The sequence below is a fragment of the Choloepus didactylus genome, chromosome 5, assembly GCF_015220235.1.
Source record: "Choloepus didactylus isolate mChoDid1 chromosome 5, mChoDid1.pri, whole genome shotgun sequence".
NCBI lineage: Eukaryota > Metazoa > Chordata > Mammalia > Pilosa > Megalonychidae > Choloepus > Choloepus didactylus.
The window spans coordinates 61957753-61977190 of NC_051311.1; the positions used below are offsets into that span (position 1 = coordinate 61957753).

Sequence of the window (19438 nt, forward strand, 5' to 3'; positions counted from 1 at the left end):
GGGCATTTAACTGTGGGATCCTGCATTTCTGATGTTGTCCATGAGGAAGGGTTTGTGCCTTTGGGGGATTGAGAAAATGCAGGAGAGTACATTCGGATTTCCCATAGCACTGCAATACCTTCCAGTTTTGATAACAATCCACTGCTATCATGAGAGGGGAGTCTCAAGAAGTTTGAGGGTGGGCTCCCCAGACGTATTGCTGACTTTGCCCTTATCCCAGACTCGTCCTCCTTGTCTCCCATACTCCCACAGACAAGTGGCTGCAATAGAGTCTACCCACTGAACTATGTGGACCCATTTAAAGAGTTACAACCATTCTGTCCCCAGGCACAGTTCATGGGATTACTTCGGGTATAAGCCCCTCAAGCCAATGAAGGAAAAATTAATAAAAGACCATGAAATAAGTCCAAGTGTTGTTAAAGGCCCACCTTTGGGCAAAGAGAGTCCACTTAATGAGAGTGAGCTGTAAGGATTTGGACAAATGTAGAAGAGAGCCCAAAACACAAATATTCAGGAAATTCTTCGTTTTAGATATCACATAGAAAGTTTCTCATGGATACCAGCTTCAATTTGGGAAACTGGGTAAGGTTGGGTTCCCTGCACAAAGGCCTATGACTTTGACATCAGGGCATTTAAAGGCTTTGGTCCAAACTCATATGGTGCCTGCCATCTCAGTGGATCATTTATAAAAAAACAAACAAACAAACAAACAAAAAAACCCAACACACTTAATACTTACATATGACTGAACAGATAGGTCCCACTGTGTACTTGGTGCCATGCAGGCTTGTCACAGATTTGGCTGCTTTTTGGGCTACTTCATCCTACAGTAAGAGAACCAAGGAAAGGTGGATGGATAACACTTATCTAGTGGGAGACCAGGCACCCAATAGCAGAATTTAGAATGCAGTGGTATGGTTAACCAAACTCTGTGGTTAATGGCGACTCAAGTACAACACCCTGTTGGTTTCAACCATTTTCACTAAGAAGTAAGCACAAGTTCACTTTTGCTATCTTTGAAAATTCAAGATAAAGACCCTAGTTGTTTATTTGATCATCCAGGTGCTAGAAATACTTCTTGTTTGGAATATGGATGGAAATAGGGTGGGGGTAAGAGGCTAAATAGAATGTGTCTGACCCCAGGATGTACCCAGGAAGTTGATTTTTTAAAAAATAGATCCCTACATTGGCTTATTTCCCTGTGATTATCTTTTTTTTCCAAGAAGCAGAGCTCAGGAAAATGTTTTCCATTATATGAGGGTTCCAATTTTTACTGACTGAGGCTTTACTGTCCTTGCTAGGGATAAATGTAAGGTCTTGAACTTGGGTCCAAGAAAACAACTGTACAAATACCAGATGGGGGAAACCTGGCTCAGCAGAATCCTCGGAAAGCCTGGGGTTTCAATTGTCAGTGAGCCCAACATGAGTCAAAGGCACGGTGCTACTGCCAAAAAACTAATGTGACCCTCAACTGTATTAGCAGAGGTGCACTGTTTGGATGAGGGCAGTTATGGTCACACTCTGCTCTGTGCTGGTTAACCCACAACACAAGTTTTACATTCACTTCTAGGAGCTACCCTCGAAGAACACAGACAAACCAAGGCATTTTCGGAAAACAGCTACCAGAATGGTGAGGTAACTTGGGACCATATTGTGAGTGCTTTAAAGAGCTTGGGATATTTAGTAGGCATAAGGAAAGACTTAGGAGAGGTAGGTTCCTGGTCTTCAAGTAATTAATGGATTTGCCTCTCAAAGAGAAACATACTTACTCAATGGAGCCAATCAATAAACCAGAGCTAGTAAGTGAAAACTATGGAGAGAAGGTGACAGCTCTCAGGAAGGAGGAAGTCTAACCTCCTTCAAAGCTTCAATCAAACCTGCACCGATACGGAATATGCTCCCTTGGAGGCAGGAAGCTGTCCATGCTTGAGATAGTCAATCATAGGAAGATGACTATCTGGCAGGGATTGAAGCACAAAATTTGGATAATCTAAGCTCATCTAGGTCTATTTAAACTACCTTTTAGGGTTCCATCTGACCCTGAAATTCTTTTTCCCTGATTCAACCTTGAGTGACAATAATCACCATCAAAACCCTGACGGGCTAAAAATCCAAATGATGAGATGGAAGATATACCTGAATTGGAATAATCTATTCCATTTCTGCCTGGGGCTTCTGGCAATAATGTATTTGAAAGTAAAACTGACCAAAAGGCCCCAAGTGAGGGTTTATTCCTAACAAATGTGTTTCAAAAACAAAACCTAAAAGCCAAATTGGAAATATCTGCACATATTCTTCAGCTGGGGCTAGCTCTAGCTCAATTGTAAATAGCCCCTGGAGATGTCACCATCTGACCTAAGGCTGCCACCAATCTGCATACTCTTGAAATGGGAAAGATGATGGAAAGCATCAAGTTAGAGAAGTCAGCGTTTTACACCTGACATCATATACTAGTGCATCATGATGGCAGGTCAGAGAGCCAAAGACACCAAGAAAGTATTAGGTAAGGAGCCGGGACAAGGCACTGACAATAGATCCAAATAGAGCATCTGACAATAGATCCAAAATCCTCAGGTCCAAATCCAAGTCATTATTTCCTAGGCAAAAGAAAGCACATCCTGGCAACTTATGTTCTAAGGCAGGCTCCAGCTCATCTAGATTAAGAAACAATAATTTCATGTACTCTATGTCCCAAAGAAGCCTAATTTAAGAAAGCCCATAACCAGTCTTTCAAACACTTGCCTGCATCACAGCCTTCTCAATGGTTGGACTTATGTCCCACTCATCTTTGTAACTTATCACTCATACACCCCCACCCCAATATCTAACTTTATGACTGAAACTTTTCTGTCTACACATTGGACATTTGTTGCTGAGCTGAAATTAAGTTTCAGAAACTCACCAGTTCATCAAAGTTATCTAACCTGGTACATTTATACCCATAGGGGAACATCAGCAGCTGGGAATAGCTGTGGAGGGTAATGAAGGCCTTGACTTTTCCATGACTCTGGATGAAGTCCACGATGGATTTCACTTCAATTTCAGAGTTGGCCCTAGGTCCGTGATATGAATCAGAGCAAGGGTTGTTACTGGCTCCAGGTCCTGGTGGGATGCAGAAAAAGCCCAGTGACACCAGTGAGCTTTAAGAAGACACTGCATGGAGGTAGGTACCACACATCAAGTTCCTCCTCTGGAATTTAGAGCAAGAGCGTCATTATATTAGATCAAGTTACTACCAAAGCGTTAGTCAGGAAGCCTTACTGAAGTTATTCTGGCCACATCTCTCTTCTAAAAAAAAATATGGCTCCTCTATAGGGCAGAAACAGCTATCAAATTAGATCATCTCCTCTCTGTGGGAGTTGTTGGAAGAGAAGCTAGATTTAATATAATGGACGGAATTCCTGCATTGGGTGGGAGTTCAGCAAGTTCATTTCTGGGATCTCTTCCAGTTCTTAGAGTCCAAGAGAAGATTCTCTGCATCTGTACTTCTAAGTTACAAAGCCACAAATCAAGGACCTCTGACACCTTTTCTCTGGTGAGGAAATTACAACTACATTTGACAATAAAGCCACTTTTAGGGTGATGGGAAGTTCAGCCTAAATTCTCTCAGCACTAGAGTTGTTCATGACCACTGAAGTGGGTTCACTGTAGGCCTGGTCCGGGCTGTGAATGCTAGAGACCCTCTGAAACAATGGGTAGAGGCTGGGATTCCCAGGGTCTCTAAGTGATATGGACAAGATGTAGATACAACCTCTGTCACCATATTTTAAGATTATTTTATAGAAATAACAACATTTCAGGACAATTTTTGACATTGACTTGCTGGGTATTTTCAATATTTTGGATCTGACTGATGCTTTGATTTTTTTTTTCCTACACTAAAAACTTTTTTTGCAAAAGCAATGAATGAAGTTGACACTCATCCATATCCTCTCACAATTTCCTAGTGTGTCCTTTCTTGGTTCCATGACACTCATTAATTCATTTGTTTTACAAATATTTAGTGATTGCCTTCTATCTCTCAAATACTGAGCTAGATGTTAGGAATTTAGAGTGAAAAAGATACAGCTCCTAACCTCACTGATATCATAGCCATGTGAGGAAAACAAATTTCAATGCTGTGATTAGTGAAACACAGGGGTTTTAACACGGTGCTTCAAAGAATAAAGGAGGCACACTAGCCAGCCACTGAACTCTGAAAAATAACAAAGCCAGGGCAGCAAGAAAATATTTTATTTTCAAATCTATTTTGAAAATCAATTTCTTAATCCTATTTGTGATTCTTTTTAGTTGTCTTTCTCGAATCAACCATAGATGATGTAATGCTTCTCCTATGAATAGATCCTAACCCCCTCTAGTGGTTGGTTCAGGGCTTCCTGAGGCCCCTCACCATTGCATAAAGTCCTGCTCCTGCAGCTCAGAAGCTGAGCCAGGCTACAGCTTGTGGGAAAACCAAGATGTGAGACAAATATATTAAACGCTGCTCAGAGTCTGTGACAGCACTGCACGCCTGTGAAGGGAATTTAGTTAAGTGTTTTTCAAATAGGTTTTTAAATGACTTGAATCCTGAATGGATTTAGCAGGCTGACAGCACTGAAGAGCGATACAAAATATTGTGGCTAGTTGGCCAGACAACAGGTCTGGCCATCCCTGGAGCAATTCCTTAGGCTCACCTCCAAAACCTGCATCCCAGTTCCGGTTAGGATCAACTCCAATGCATAAGCTTCCAGATTCCTTGGACCGGGTCTTCCGCCACATACGATTCTTAAAAATCCAACCGAAAAAGAATAAGGAAAAAAGAAAGCTGGTCATTCGGACGGACTGAGGAGAAGGTCCCTTTAGAATTCTGTTAATTTCCCTTGCTCCCTCCCAAGAAGGCCCCTTTGGAATTGCACTAATTTCCCTTGCTGGCAAGAGGTGCCAATTGTCCTTAAACATGGTCCTGTCTGGAGCGTCTCTGCCGCCTGAATGAGAAAAGAAGTGGACATTCCCCCATCTCCTCAAGAATACTTGCCAAAACATGTTCCACAGAACACTAGTTCTGTTAAACGTTAACCAAAAAAAAAAAAAGCAGGGAGTGGGGGGACACGAGGCTCTGTGATAGACTATGTATTTTGGGAAAACAAGGGATTAAGCAGGTTAATTTATTTCCAAAACAAAGAGTTTTTAATGCATTAATGTTTTTTATGAATCTCCAAGAAAGGGATATAGTGGATAGTATTTCCCAGACTTGATTCTTAAACCCTTTATTCATAGAGAATCTCATGGGATTATCACTAGCATTAGCACAAGATTCTTTGAAAATTTTACCATAGTAAACTCTCCCCAAAAATTAAACATGAACCTCTGACTCACTCTAAATATGCGTGGGGTCATTGTCGCCACAATGATGTTTTGTAACAGGATTTTAAAGGTTAAAAAAAAAACACTACATAGCTCCTTTTAGTGATATTACAGAGGATTTCCACTACAGATTGTGAGTGAAATGTTAGTTACATTGTACTGCCTACCTAAATCCTACTACAATCTAATTGTCAGCAGGTAACATCCGCCTCCTCTTTTCTATCAATCCTACCATGAAAACGCAGAGATATTGGAACAAATCTCCTAGGTGACTCATGGTAAACACTGAGCTCTAATAGCCCAGCATAACAGCTGAATTGGGCTCTGACCCAGGCAACATGTAAAGTTATCGTGTGTTGGAATAAGAAGTGATTATAAACTCTACTATATGCCTCAATTCAAGGCCACTACTGAGAGATTAGGGCAAATCAAGAACAGAAAAATTACTCTCATTTCATTTTTGAAGCACCTGCACATCTCCTTAGACCCTTGTTGAAGAAAAGAAAAAGTAAAAGCTTACTGTGGTTTGAGAGAACACAAATCCATCGGGGTTTGTGACAGGCAGCAGGAAGATATCCATCGTGTCCAAAATGGAAGTGATGGATGGATCGTTTCCATAATCAGAGGCAATCTGAGAAGAGAAAATGTATATGCCAACCTCGCACACCACTTTAGCCAGGGAAGACAGGGATAGCATATTAAGGTGATGCAACTTTTTTCAAAATATGAACTAGAGATCACTGCTGGTACAATGCAGTCCCATCTCCTGTAGTTTCAACAAATGTAATATGCCAGTGTCTATACTTTTATTTCTGGTCTGAATAAATTACTTATATTAATAAAAATCATATACTACTTATCCATTCTCTCTCAAAAACAGCAGCATTCTTCCTATTAATTCTGGGGAGGCATGTGGCAATGGTGAGCAATGGTGTATGTGGCTTAAAGGGATCTTTGATAACACCCAAGAACCAAAGAAAATTTTTAGTTTTCCTTAATCACTACACAGGATAGCTTTCCAAAAGATCTCACAACCAACACCTGATTACTTAAATATGCCAACACTTTTCTAAAGATACAGAGAACCAGTTAAATTCCATTTGGGGAATTACATTTACTTGCAATCAATTGCAGTAGTTGAAGTTTCTGCTGGGTTAAAATTTATTCATTTCCTGTGCTCAGCCATCCTAAGACATTATTATTCAACTGTTAAATATCCATTTCATAATACCCTAAAGGTAACTGCATTTTAATTGAAGGGAAAAATGTATCAGTCAGTATGCACGTGGTTGCACATGCTTGAATGATCTGATGTGAATTGATTTCCTTTGCTCATGAATTAACATTCTGATTTATAGCATGTCATTTTTGAAATACTGAAGAAATACCAGACTAGGTCACACCCAGCCCTGTGTCCTGACTCTAATTCCAAGGAATATATTGAAGAAAGAGGTTGCTACACCCTGACTTCAAAATCAACTTTGGGAAATTTTCAAAACAACCCAAACACCCTTAACTAAATCCACTTTGGATTTGTATGTCAAAGTAAACCCTTCTTGAACCTGTTTATATCTTCCCTCTGAGTCCCTTTTGTGCTTCTATAGATTTCTAACATCATGCCTCAGCTCTGAGTTCTGGATGGCAAAGCAATTTTTCTCTTGCCTGTTCTTATGCTGAAATCTTACTCCTGGGGTCCTTACTTGCCACCCTCCTGATTTCTTCCAGTTCACTGTGCCTTTTAAGCATGCACAGAGTGGCCGGCACAGGGATAGACTGACAGGGGACTGGGGGTGGGGTGGAGGGCGGAGGAGACAATACCAAAAAGGGCTGGATGGGTCTATCTCTTACCGTGTGACAGGAGAAGGGCTAGTGGCTGAAAGCGTTGGACCATTAAGACCACAAGTACTATTGTGTGATCAGATGGGTCCTGACCCAAGAAAGAAAAAACGATCGAGGAATTTTAGGCAAAATGACCTTATTTGCTGTCCACAATGCAGTAGCTTGTGTAACCCACTCGCGAGCATGGATCCCAGCGTCTAGCCAGATGGCTGGCTTGTCTCCTCCGGTGCTGAACTGAAAAACAAGCCTCAAAATGTGAATGGCTCCACTGCCGTCCCCTCCCCCATTTTTCTCTGTTCCCCTCCCTGTATTTGATGGGATTGAGAGAGAATGAGATTCAGTCTCCTGTCAATTAACTCTTCTCATTTAAAGTGATTTTTTTGTTTCCTTCTTTAATGTAAAATTAAATGCAGACTAACAAGTGTGGCAATAGACTTTTTCTTCTTTGATGTTCGTAAAAAATCACTGCAAATAATGTAATGACATGAAAATATGTTCATCATATGTTGTAAATGGAAAAAAAAACAGGGTACAGAATAGTATTGATGCCATTTTTATTTTTTTAAAGACTAGTTCATATATATGTATATGTATATCTATACATAAATACACACACACATATATGTCTATATACACACATGAGAGAAAGGGAGAAAGGGAGGTAGGAAGAGAAGAAAGGAGAAGGCAAAAGAAGTAGAAAGATAGAAAATAAAATGTTAATAGCTATTATCCCATACTTGTGGAATTAGAATTTCAGGGATTTTTTTCCCCTTTTGGATGTGTGTTTTGTTTCTCTATTTTCCAAATGTAAGCAATGAGTGTGTTATTTTTGCAATAAAAAATGCTCATGATAACCTAAAAACAGGATTGGAAGATTCTGGAGGTGCTTTCCAGACTTCAAATTTTATCATCTAAGTGACTTAGTTTTATTTGGAACGGTGGCTTTGCCAATTGGATCAGTAAATGTGGAGGAAAAGATTATTTTTGCACCATCAACTTCTATCTCTGTTCAGCATTCTAAACATAACAGTTAAGGTAAATGAGAAATGCAAATCCTAACTAAAATTACAGTTCATAGGTTTGGAGAGTTTGGTTCAAAGTGCCTTTTCCTCCAAAAAAAGCAAGGAACTTTCAAAAGCACTTAACATTCTCAGTCACCGAACCACCATGGAAAAGGGAAAGCCAGGAAAATCCAAGGGAAAGGAAAATCTGGGCTTTAGTGATCCAGTTGTAGGAGAAAAAGGGAATTTAGGAAATAAAAAGAAAGGACTGACAGCAATAAACATTAGCAAATGTATCCCAGTGTCAAGAAGCAGGCAAATCACTCCTCTCAGGCCTGCTTTGGGAAAAAGCTCTCGAGAAATCCATCTGTCCCAATGAGTCAGTTGGTTCCCAGCCATAAAGTTTCCAAATTTAGCTGGGAGTTGTGACAGTACCTCTTTTTTTTTTTTCCTTTAACAAACTCTTTCTAGGAAATCTGGAGAAATAGTTTTCCTGGCAGTGTAAAAAAGCTTGAAATTATCAGCCCTAAGACTGTTAGTCGTTACAAGTTGGAGTAAAACCTTAACTTTTTTTCAGCTATCGCCTTTAGAATGCCTGGGTTTCAAAACAGGTAATAAAAACTATTGCTTTCCCTTTCCGGTTTAGCCTCCAGTCTTCCTTCCGCACACTGCGGCAACTCTACTTTTATTTAAATACGGCTCAAGCAGGTACTCGGCGCTTTTTTTCCCACCTTCTCTCGGTTTAAAAAAAAAGGAGGAGGAGGAAAGAAAATATGTCAAAGAAAGAAGGAAAAAAGGCACAAAACTCCGATCTTGATTAATTACAAAATGCCTCCCCACCCCCTCCTGTTCGCCCCGGGGCCTGCACCACCTCCCCCCGTCCTCGGCTCCTATTGGCGCGTTAGCTTCGCGTTCTCCGCAAGCCAGTCTATCAAGATGGAAGCACTCATTCTCGCCGGCAGACTCGCGTCAGCTTGCGCAGGAAGAAGGAGAAAGAAAGAGGGGAGTAAGAAGGTGGACGGGCAAAACCAGCGAGGACCGGTTAGGAAGGGGGGGAGGGGGAGCCGCGCTGCAAGAAGAGCGCGGACAGAGGGCCCGCCTGGGAGCAGCGGGATTCTAGAAGCATCCGGAGGAAAAACCGGCTCTGCTCGCGCGTACCTTGATCACGTTCATGGGCCGGTTTTCAGAAGAAGAGCCAATGTACACTTTGCTCACTAGTCCAGGGTACTCAGCCACGAGGTGATCCATTTGTTGGGAAATCTGAAATGTTTAAAGTGAATAAATAAGCATTTTAAAATTCATCCATTAGGGACTTTTTTTTTCCTCCATTTATATTTCCTCAGGAAAAAGTGGAGAAGGCAGAGCTGGCTGATACCTTAGGACCGGGGATATTTTAATCAAAGCTAAGAGATGATGAGTCATTCGGCAACTGCAGGAGCTGGAAAAGAAGCCATTTTGCGGCAGCAGAGCAGGCTCTTTCCAGTTTGGGGCTTAAAACAAAAGGGCAGTTTTCTGGTTTGCCCAAGACTTTCCCCAACCCAGCAATGAGATGGAGCGCCTCAAGCCATAAAGTTCTTGACTTCACTAGCAGAGGAACAGAAATGATAGTGGCACACACACAGACACACATAAAAGTGAGTTTAGAGGCAGGCGTTATAAAATGCATCAGGTCTGCTAGCTCAGGCCTGGAGACGATGGAGTCTCTGCCTCAGATACATTTCCCTCACTGGCTGCTCAGGCTCATCTTTTCAAGGCTACTTGAAATTCCGTGCATCAGGGGCACCCAAGCGGTGTCCATTGCTGGGATTGAAGCATGTCTGGGCATATCTGGAGAGTTAACAGGATGAAATCAGCTCCCTAGCTTTTACCAGCATTTGCTCTTCAGTGGACACAGATGCCAGTTTGTGGGGCCAGGCAGAGGAGAAAGAGAGCATCTTGTTTCCTCTCTTTTTTCCTTTGACTCTCTGTGGTGGTTCACTGCCCCTAATGAGAAACTCTTGGGGCCATACATATTTCAAATTCAGAATTTTGGGGGGATTTTAGAAAGGTAATTGGAAACATATATTGTATATTAGACAGATGGCACTGTTCCATATTCAAACACATTAATATATCTGGCAGTGAAACAGATGAGTAGCATGGCAGTTCAGGTCAGATTTTGTCCCCAAATGAGTTCGGATCGGGTCAGGTTTTATCACCAAATAAATTTGGGGAAAAAGTTGTTTTCAGAGCTGTTTGCATTATGTGTCACTAAGGAGCAAATGCAGGACTGCCCAGGTGACAACATGTGACTCAGGTGGAAGAAGGGGGCATTCTTCACAGAACCAACAAAACAGGAAAGACAGAAGAGACTACACAGACTAAGCTACCAGAAGGTCCTGGAGCCTCTGGCAGGTTGGGAAGCCCCATCTTTGGCTGAAAATCAGAGTTATCAAGGTGGTATAAGTGGTATAAGTGTGCTTCATGGTGGCCATCATCAGTGGCTGCCATGAAGCACAACTCTCAAATGGCTTCGTGAACAGCACAGGTCAGACATCAGCAAGGAACTCGAGGAGAGTGGCATGAGCATGAGAGGGCTATTTGTATGCTCACTTAAAAGACTTCCAAAATAACTGGGTGGGTGGCTGTTGGGGTAGGCAGGTCCTGCAACTAAGCAGGAGTAGGCATGAAACCAGTGACACTGACATAGGCTGTGAAATCCTAGAGAAACTTGGAAAAGTTAGGAAATAAGATGAGAATAATTTCTAGGTCATTGAATGACTAGTGAAAGTATAGGCCTTGTCGCAGGAAGAGAGAATGGCCCATTTTTCTGATGTTCGTTTTGAAACACTTACCTCTTCCAAGGTGTGGTAGGCCCCAAAGTTGAAGTAATCATTTCGTTCTCTTCTCTGATTAAATAGCATTTCTTCATTCTCTTTGTCCAACAGAACCTAACATAAATAATCTATAATTTATAGCAATCCATTTCATTCTACAGTTGTGAAGAAATGGTGACACTCAGGTCTCTCGTACCAAGCTTTCCTCTTTCTGTCATGCACACTTTGGGGTCATGCCTTTTCCTTATTCTGGCAGAGCCCTGATCAAACTGCTAAGAATTATTCCAAGAAAAGTATTCTGATCCAAAAGGGACTGAAGCATTAATTGGGGTTCTGGCCAGTCAGATGCTGCAGATGTAAGACGACAGTCAGTCCCATGGTGGGCAGCAGGCACAGGTGGGGTGGCCTGACATTGTCTTACGGTTCATCCTGCCTTTCTGGGAACCTCCAATTAAAAAAAATAAAGAGCAGCTTGCTTTTCCCTGCTTTGACTAACACCCTTCGGGTTGCACTTTATATTTCATGCTATAGCTTCTCCTCTGCCCTTTCCTCTAAATTGTTACCATATTCCAGTTGTGCCAAATGCAAAAGAGAGAGGGACATTGCCTCCCTGTCCACCCTGCAGTAGCCTAGACCATAGCTAGGCCCTGGTGGCATCCACAGGTCCCTTCCCTGGCAAATGGTACCCATGGATAAAAGAGAATGGACCTTCAGTTCATGTGGACCAGCAAGCCTCTAGAAGAATGATTTGAGGGGTAATTACCTGAACATCTTCAATCATAATGGAATAAGCAATTTCCTGGGACTCCAAGAAAACTTTGAATGCCTGGACACTGACGAAGGGAACTCGGACATGAACTTCCTCACCTGGAGTGGTGGGTGATTTCCAGAAATCAAGCTGAAAAGGATAAAAAGGCCAAGCGAAGGCAATGAACAGGGAACATTTCTGGGGAAATGAACAGTTCAGTATTGATATGTTTTAAGAAATCATTTGCATCAATTTTATCTTGAGCCCTCCAAGACCAGAATCACTGTGGAATCACTATGATATTGCAACCAGAATTTTTAAATATCCAGACATTGGCATATGTTGTATTTCTCACCACCCCATCACTGGATATTAAAACTGGCTGATAGTTTTAAAAAACTATGGCAGTTTTTTAAAAAGCTTACATTAAAGTGATCCAATTCATTTGATAATAGAATATTAATACTATAAATTATTTAGGAGGGAAATAATGCATTAAAGGTGCTCAAAGTAACTCACATTTGATCTCTTTATTTTTACAATAAACGTGTGAATCAGATAAATAGTATATTTATCTCCATTTTACAGAATGGAAAAATGAAACACAGGGAAAGTAGGTGACCTGCCCAACATCACACAATTAGGATTAGAGCCCAAATCTTTTGAATCCCAGCTTCATGGGTTAGCATTCCACGCTACATCCATGGAGATGAGATTCAGTTCGAAGGAAGACATCTTAATCATCATGTCTAACAGTGTTTACCCTGGGAAACAGAGACCCCCTACCAGGACAGATACCTGAAGATGTTCTTCAGCCTCCATTTCCACCAGATTCTTAATTTGTTCTTCATTCCTTGGTATGATCTCAAGAACCTGGTCTCTAAAGAATATTGAACAACAGACATGACGTTACAAGCAAAATTTCAACACTGTTTCCTGTTACTTTCTGCTCCTAGTAGTCTCTGCATGTAAAAAGTTAATGCAATAATTATTTCCTTTGACAATCCAGAAATAATAGTGTGCTGACCCAGATCCCCAGAATGAGGAGTTGGTAAAATGGATTAATTTTCCCAAAGGAAATATCTAAATAATAATTAAGAAGTGTGTGAGCTCCTAGCAGGAAGCTTGCCATTAAAGTTATGTTTCCTTAACTGATGATTATTTGTCAGATAACACCTACTGCTCATAAAGCATTGGCCTTTAAAACTTGTATGTTCCTGTTTTTCAGAAATAAGGTTTTGTTGTTGTTGTTTTGTTTTGTTTTTAGTGGAATAATTGGTTTGGTGCTTGTAAGAGGAATCAAATTCACATCTGAGTAGACCTTGGGCTTTTTTTGTCAACTGAAGTATCAGATTTCCATCTCCAAACCCTATTCATGCAGTCCAAACTGGGGATAATGCTGGGGTATGGCTAGGGACAGCTGGAACCCACACAAAGCATGGTGTGCCTTTCTTTGTGTATACACACATACATACACTTATAACGGGGACTAAAGAATATCAAGGACATCTTGATATTCTTGGCAGGAAACAGAAGGCTCAAAACAAGCAAACAGAGAAGAGTTGGGCAGTAGAGCTGGATTCTTAATAGCCTTTTCCTTGGTCACAGAGGTTTTGCCTCTATATGTTTCTCCTGAGTTACTGCCTGGTCCATTGGCGCAGTAGGGAAAAGATTGGTACGATGAGCCATATACAGGGACAGAATCCAGATCTTCTGAAACCAAGCCCCATGACATTTTCAGTGAACTCCAGTGGAATACACAAGTGATAGGATGGGAGATCTTCAAGGGTCTCTTTCTTTGGAGTCTCGACCTACCACAAATGGTCTAAAAATTTTTCCATTTGAGTTTCATTCCTTTTGGTTAATGCATGGACTCCAGGAGTCCTCTTTTACAATGGGAAGACACTGACAAAAGTTAGGCTACTGTTTCCTAATATGTTCAAAGGAATAATAACCCTTTGGGTGGCTGTGCAAAACTTAAAAAGGGATGGGAGGAGTTTTAACGATAAAACAAAAATTGTGTAAACGCTACTATCTAGATCCCCTCTTACAGATTTACAATGCACATGATAATTTAGTAAAAATTCCTAGAAATCCTATAGTTTGCTTAATCCTTTGATTCCCAAATTTGACTACAGTAAATAAATTTGACCACCTGCCTTTTTTTGGACCAAATTTATTTGACTACTTTGTTAGTTCGCTGGAACACTCTTCAAGTAATACTGTCTAAAGCCATTCACAGAATCTTGGAACCAAAGTACTCTGGAGCAAGAAAGATTTCTCATACTGGCCCTTAAAAAGCCACGAGACGAGTTTGGCTGAAATTTGCAGCCCTGTTCCTCCCTCTCTGTGATGTTCTACCACCTGGGCACAAACAGCTTCCTTTTCACTGATGTCTATCATCCTACATTCTGATCATCAGAGGGAAAAATAAGTAAGGACAAAGGGAGATGGGGTTATGTGTGTTTAGTTTTCATTTTTGTTTTTTCCCTTAAACATCATTCATGTCTTTTTTTGATCACCCCACCCATATTATTTTCACTACCCACCCCCTAAACTCTAAAAGAACGTCTCTGAAAATGCTGAATACTTACACCCATTATTCTGCAATAATCAAGTGAGAGGCTCCATGAATCAGGTAAGCAAAATTCAAAACAGGCACCAGAAAGCATAACTTACCCCACAAATGTTTCTCGACAGTAGATATGCCCAAAAAGGGCACCTAAAAACAGGATCAACCACATGGTCAAGAATTTTCCCAAAGTCCAGAAGTCAGAGTCCCTTCTGAACTTTATTTATAGGGGCCAAGGCTGATCCGTTGGCCCTCTGAGAACTCAAGTGAATTCCCACCTGATAAAATTCCCACCTCATGTGCAATTCTCAAGGCTATAGATACCCACCTGTGTGATATCACCAATCTGTACATTTTCCATTCCCATGATGTGATAACAAACTTCCATGGAAAGAAAAAATTGCTAGATTATGCCAAGGGCAAATCATATATTCATGATTTAGAACATGAAGTGCCACTAGCTCTACCCAGTGACAGAAATCAGATTAATAGACCTAAAGGTTAAACTCCTTTCTGGGTCTCTGACAAAAAAAAACGGCACAGCAGTTACAGTAATTACTCTAGCATCCTGTCTATCACATTCCATTAGTTTGCTCATTTGTTTATTTTTATAATGTTTACCCTGAAGCACTGCAATCACTCGGTCCACATCTGCTGAATCTCCCTAAAGGTATGGTCTTTTCCAGACCTCACTCTATATTAAAACAAAACAGAAGGTCTTTTAATATTCAATTTTGGATTGTCTCTAAGGTGATCCATCTGCATTTGCACAAAATTGATATCCTTGTTTTTGTGCTTTTTCCCAAAATGAAAATGTCTTTCTGATTATAATAGTGAAACTGCTTATTATAGAAAGTTTGGATAAAAAGGAAGTGTTTTATTTAATCATCACTAATTCCTCCACCCAAAGGGCACCATTTGGTATATTTTTTTCCAAATTCTTTTCTATGCTTTAGTGTTTTTTCTGAAGGATTAGACCATATTGTATATACTGTTTTTTTTAAACAAATGTTCTTTTTAAGCAAAGGTGACCTTCTTTGTCAATAAACATAGATCTACATTAATCTGACTTTGTTCTTCATTGCATATGGAGAAAATACACCTACCTATTTTGGGAGTCAGAGTGAAGACAAATCAAGAGACAGTGGCCGTAAGTCATCGTCATATCCCCAGCATCTAACAAAGAAATAGCCAAGTTAAATGAAACCAATGTACTTGGAGAGTCTGTAAAAACTTCTTGGAAGAGACAGGGCTTGAGCTGATCTTAGGACAGGTAGGATTTGCCAAGGCAAACACAAGGAAAGCCTGGATTTCTAGTGGCAGAGAAACATAAAAAAGGTAAAGGTCTGGGAAAGTGCATGGTGCGCAGTTGGGATAAGTAGGAAACTTACCCCACTTGAGCAAAGACTCGACACTAGGTGTAGTGGGAAAGATAAAATAAGAGAAGGTGCAGCTAGCTGGTAGACAGCCTCAGGACCCCAGCAGAGGAGTTTAAACCTGATGAAGTGGAGAAATAGCCTGAGAAGTTTTCTGAGCAGGTATTAATTGATGAAGACAGTGTTGAAAATGATGAATCTTTCAAGATAAGTTGCAGTGGAGAGAAGCTGTAAGAAGCGAGCCAAGTGAGGAGCCTCCTGGAAAAATCTAGTTTCGAGATGATACATCTGGATGAGGTGGTGGCAGATGGACTCAAAGGTATTTCAGTGGAAGAATAGAATCACAAGTCTATGGTGAGTAACTTGTACCTGACTAGGTATAGAAGTCATTGTGGTGGGTGTTAAAGGAGAAGCAGATGGCTGCTTCCATGGCTGCCCCCCAACATCTCCCCACCCAATTGTTACACTCTGTGAAATTCCACTTTAAGAGTTTGTTTTGATTATTTCCATGACAGATGAACTTTGAAAGAGGAATTATTGCTAAGAGATACTATCCAGTGAATTGAATTCACTGTAAGTGTTAGGGACATGATTGCTCCCTTTTCTTAATGAAAAGGAAAAGTGAGGATGAGCCTGGAGCTGCAGTGGGGGAAGAGAACAGAGAGGCAAAAGGAAAGGGGAAAGAGATCCAAGAGAAGCTTTGCCCATCTCACTCCTGATGTTAAGGTCATCAGTCTGAAGAAGAGAGGGGATCCAGGATGATGCCTGAGATGAGGAAAATAAACATTCCCTGCAGTGAATGAAAACAGTAATTTAAAAATATAAATAGAAGTTGGAGAAGGAGAAAGCACAAGCCTTAGTAGGAGTCTGTAGTGAAAACTCCAGAAAGCACTATTATTTCTCCGTGATACAACATAAGCAGATCCATATCAGAATAGGGCATCATCCCTTCTAACTAGACAATACTTCTATGCCAGGTATCATTATAGAAGCTGGGTAAATCTGTTTTTTTTTAAGCAGCTTTATTGACGTATACATGACATGCAGTAAACTGCATATATTTAAAATAGGTACTTCGATAAATTTTGACATATGTATACATCCATGAAACTATCGCTATAATTAATATCATGAACATAACTATCATCCCCAATAAAATCTGTTTTTGACAATCACCAAGAAACTATCCAGGCAGCAAGAGATCATTGAAGCCCCCTTGTTTTGCAGATGAGGAAATGAGGCCCCAAGAGGGGAAGTGATTTACGCAAAGCCTCAGGGCTGGTCAGGGGTGTAGCAGGCACGAGAAGCTCCATCCTCATTCTGGATTGTCCAGTTATCCAAGGTAATTCTACTCAGCTGGAGGAAAAGACCATTTTAGCCAAACACTCCTTTATCAACCTGTCCCTAGGGAAGCTGTAGGTCAGAAAGAGAAAGATGATAGCTCTCTTTAGAAGAGTGCTTTAAAGGCATGTTATTCCCTCTGAGGAAGACTTTAGACACACTTCTCACTTTTGCCCTTTAACCCCAGAAAGTGAAATAGCCTAAAAGGGAAACTAGAGCATTATATGGAATCATAGGAGAAACAACTAAAAATTAAAACCTTCAGTAGAGTTACTGGATTCCAAAGCACTTCTAGACCAAACCTCTTTGCCTGTAGAAACATTGTTATTCATACTAAAATGAGTTTTACAGCTCCAATAATAAACTATAAATAATATATTTCAGAATATTATGGATTAAATAAACTACTGTGCTCTGACCAGGAAACATACAAAATCACAAATTCTCTTAAAAAAAAAAAAAAAAAAAATATATATATATATATATATATATATATATGCTCCAAATTACAAACCTTAAACAAAATTTTGCATCACAGAAAGATGAAGTTATATCCGCATTGCTTGCTTCTCTGCTGCACGTGAACAATGCACCTTTCTTTGTTTTGAGAAATGTACCATAGTTATGTAAGATGTTAGCATTAGGAGAAGTTGGGTGAAAAGTAGAGAAGAACTCTCTGTACTTGGCAACTTTTCTGTATATCTAAAATTATTACAAAATAAAAAGTTTATTTAAAAAAATAAGACCTTATGGGAAGCCACATGCAAAAACAATTAAAAAGGTAAACATTATACAAAGGAAGAATATTTGTAGCAGCTATTATAAAGGGATAATATCCTGACTACATAGAGAACACTTAGAAAATTCTACAAGAAAAGTCTACAAATATTCCAATAGAAAATAGACAAGGATAGACATAGGTAGGACACATACACATATACAAATATAACCAAACATATGAAAAATGCTCAAAATCTGTAGTAAAAAGGAAATGTTGTTTAAAACAATGAGATTCCATTTTTTTCACCAATCAGATTAGCAAAGATGTTGGATTTTTTGGTTGTGATAGTTTTTGTTGCTGATGTTTGTTTGTTTTTTATTGTTACCCAAAGTTGGTGAGGGTTTGGGAATATAAACACTGCTGTAAGAGTGTATACTGTTACTAACTTTCTAGGGAAATTCAAATCCAAAAACTTATAAATATGGACCACTGACTGACCCTATAATTCTAGTTTTAGGAATTTAAGGAAATCATCATGGATACATACAAAGATTTACTGAGTATTTATTGTAGCACTGTTTAAAATAGTGAAGCATTACAAAAATTCTAGTGTCCTCACATTGGTGATTAGTTAAATCAATCAGAGCAAATGCACACAACCAAAGATGTGATCATTTAAAATGATAACGTAGATCAAGATGGCAGAGTAAGAAACTTCAGGACTCCATACCCTGACAGAAACCTTGAACAACCAGCAAGAACTGGCAGCAATATCTTTCTTAAAGCTTCAGAAAATAGTTAAAGGACTGCAGTAACTGGCCGAGCACCAATTTAAGTAAAAAACAACTGAAAAGCAGTAGAAACTCATGGCACCCTGGCTGATCCTACCCCATCCCTGTCCAGCTCAGTGCACTGCCTGCCCATATACCCAGTGAAGATACCTAGTCCCAGTGTGGAGGGAGCAGGGTAATCCTCATGCATACACTAGGCTCATGTGTGTCTGGCCCAATCTGTCTCATGGTGGCCTGAGGGACTCACTGTCCCCGAACTTGCCCTGCGTGTAGAAAGCTGCCCACCAAGCTCTCCTACAGAATGCACTGAGAGAGCAGTCAAGTCATATGACCTGGGGCAACTGCCTGGGGCAGTGCCCAGCGTCCGGCGCTGCCCCGCTCGGTCCCCGGTTCCCGGCCGGCGAGGGGAAACAGGGAAGGAGAGAGAGAGATGCAGACTGCGCGAACTAACCTGGTCATGAATCACGACTCGAACCACACGGCAGTTGTGAAAGCAAGCCCTTTACTACAGCTAGATGAACATTCTGTGTTACTGGTTCCCACACGGGGCACGGCGCCTCGTGGGAGAGCAGCCTCGATGTGGCCGTCAGGCACGGCTCCTTGTGGGCTGTCTCACCCTACCCCGTCCGGGTAAGACCTTTTATACACAATTAACAACCAATAAGCTTCTAGGCTAGTATCGCGTATACAGGATTTCGATTGGTAGGAGCGGGTGGCGGATACATGCGTCACTATGCGGAAACAGGATGCAGGCGCCATCTTGGCTCACTCGATGGGCGGGGGTAACTCTAGAGCAGGCTGCAGCGCATACGCTAGGCCCGATTCGGGAGGCGGCTTTCCACATCTCCCCCTTTCTTATTTATTTTTGACCCAGTGTCTCCAGTGATGAG

At 40.8% G+C, this 19438-nt stretch overlaps 2 protein-coding genes across 5 annotated transcripts in view; both read right to left on the reverse strand.

The window, feature by feature from the left end:
• The window catches only part of CPA4 (carboxypeptidase A4), a 38683-nt gene extending 35717 nt beyond the window's left edge, over nt 1–2966 (reverse strand). Inside the window, exons 1-2 of the mRNA XM_037836157.1 lie at nt 2925–2966; nt 740–824 (exon numbers count right to left, since the gene is read on the reverse strand). Of these exons, the coding sequence (XP_037692085.1) occupies nt 740–741 (2 nt within the window). The 5' untranslated portion in view covers nt 742–824; nt 2925–2966. The remainder of the gene's footprint in view (nt 1–739; nt 825–2924) is intronic.
• CPA2 (carboxypeptidase A2) overlaps nt 1–19438 on the reverse strand; it is an 81092-nt gene that overhangs the window by 11617 nt on the left and 50037 nt on the right. For 2 of the 4 annotated variants that reach the window (XM_037836153.1, XM_037836154.1), the window contains exons 3-12: nt 15426–15495; nt 12546–12627; nt 11763–11897; nt 11018–11113; nt 9342–9443; nt 7318–7416; nt 5864–5974; nt 4674–4764; nt 2903–3102; nt 740–824 (exon numbers count right to left, since the gene is read on the reverse strand). In XM_037836153.1, the coding sequence (XP_037692081.1) occupies nt 740–824; nt 2903–3102; nt 4674–4764; nt 5864–5974; nt 7318–7416; nt 9342–9443; nt 11018–11113; nt 11763–11897; nt 12546–12627; nt 15426–15495 (1071 nt within the window). Of the gene's footprint in view, nt 1–739; nt 825–2902; nt 3103–4673; nt 4765–5863; nt 5975–7317; nt 7417–9341; nt 9444–11017; nt 11114–11762; nt 11898–12545; nt 12628–14647; nt 14701–15425; nt 15496–17550; nt 17605–19438 lie in introns of those variants that run through there. The other 2 variants (XM_037836155.1, XM_037836156.1) reach the window with 2 other exon arrangements.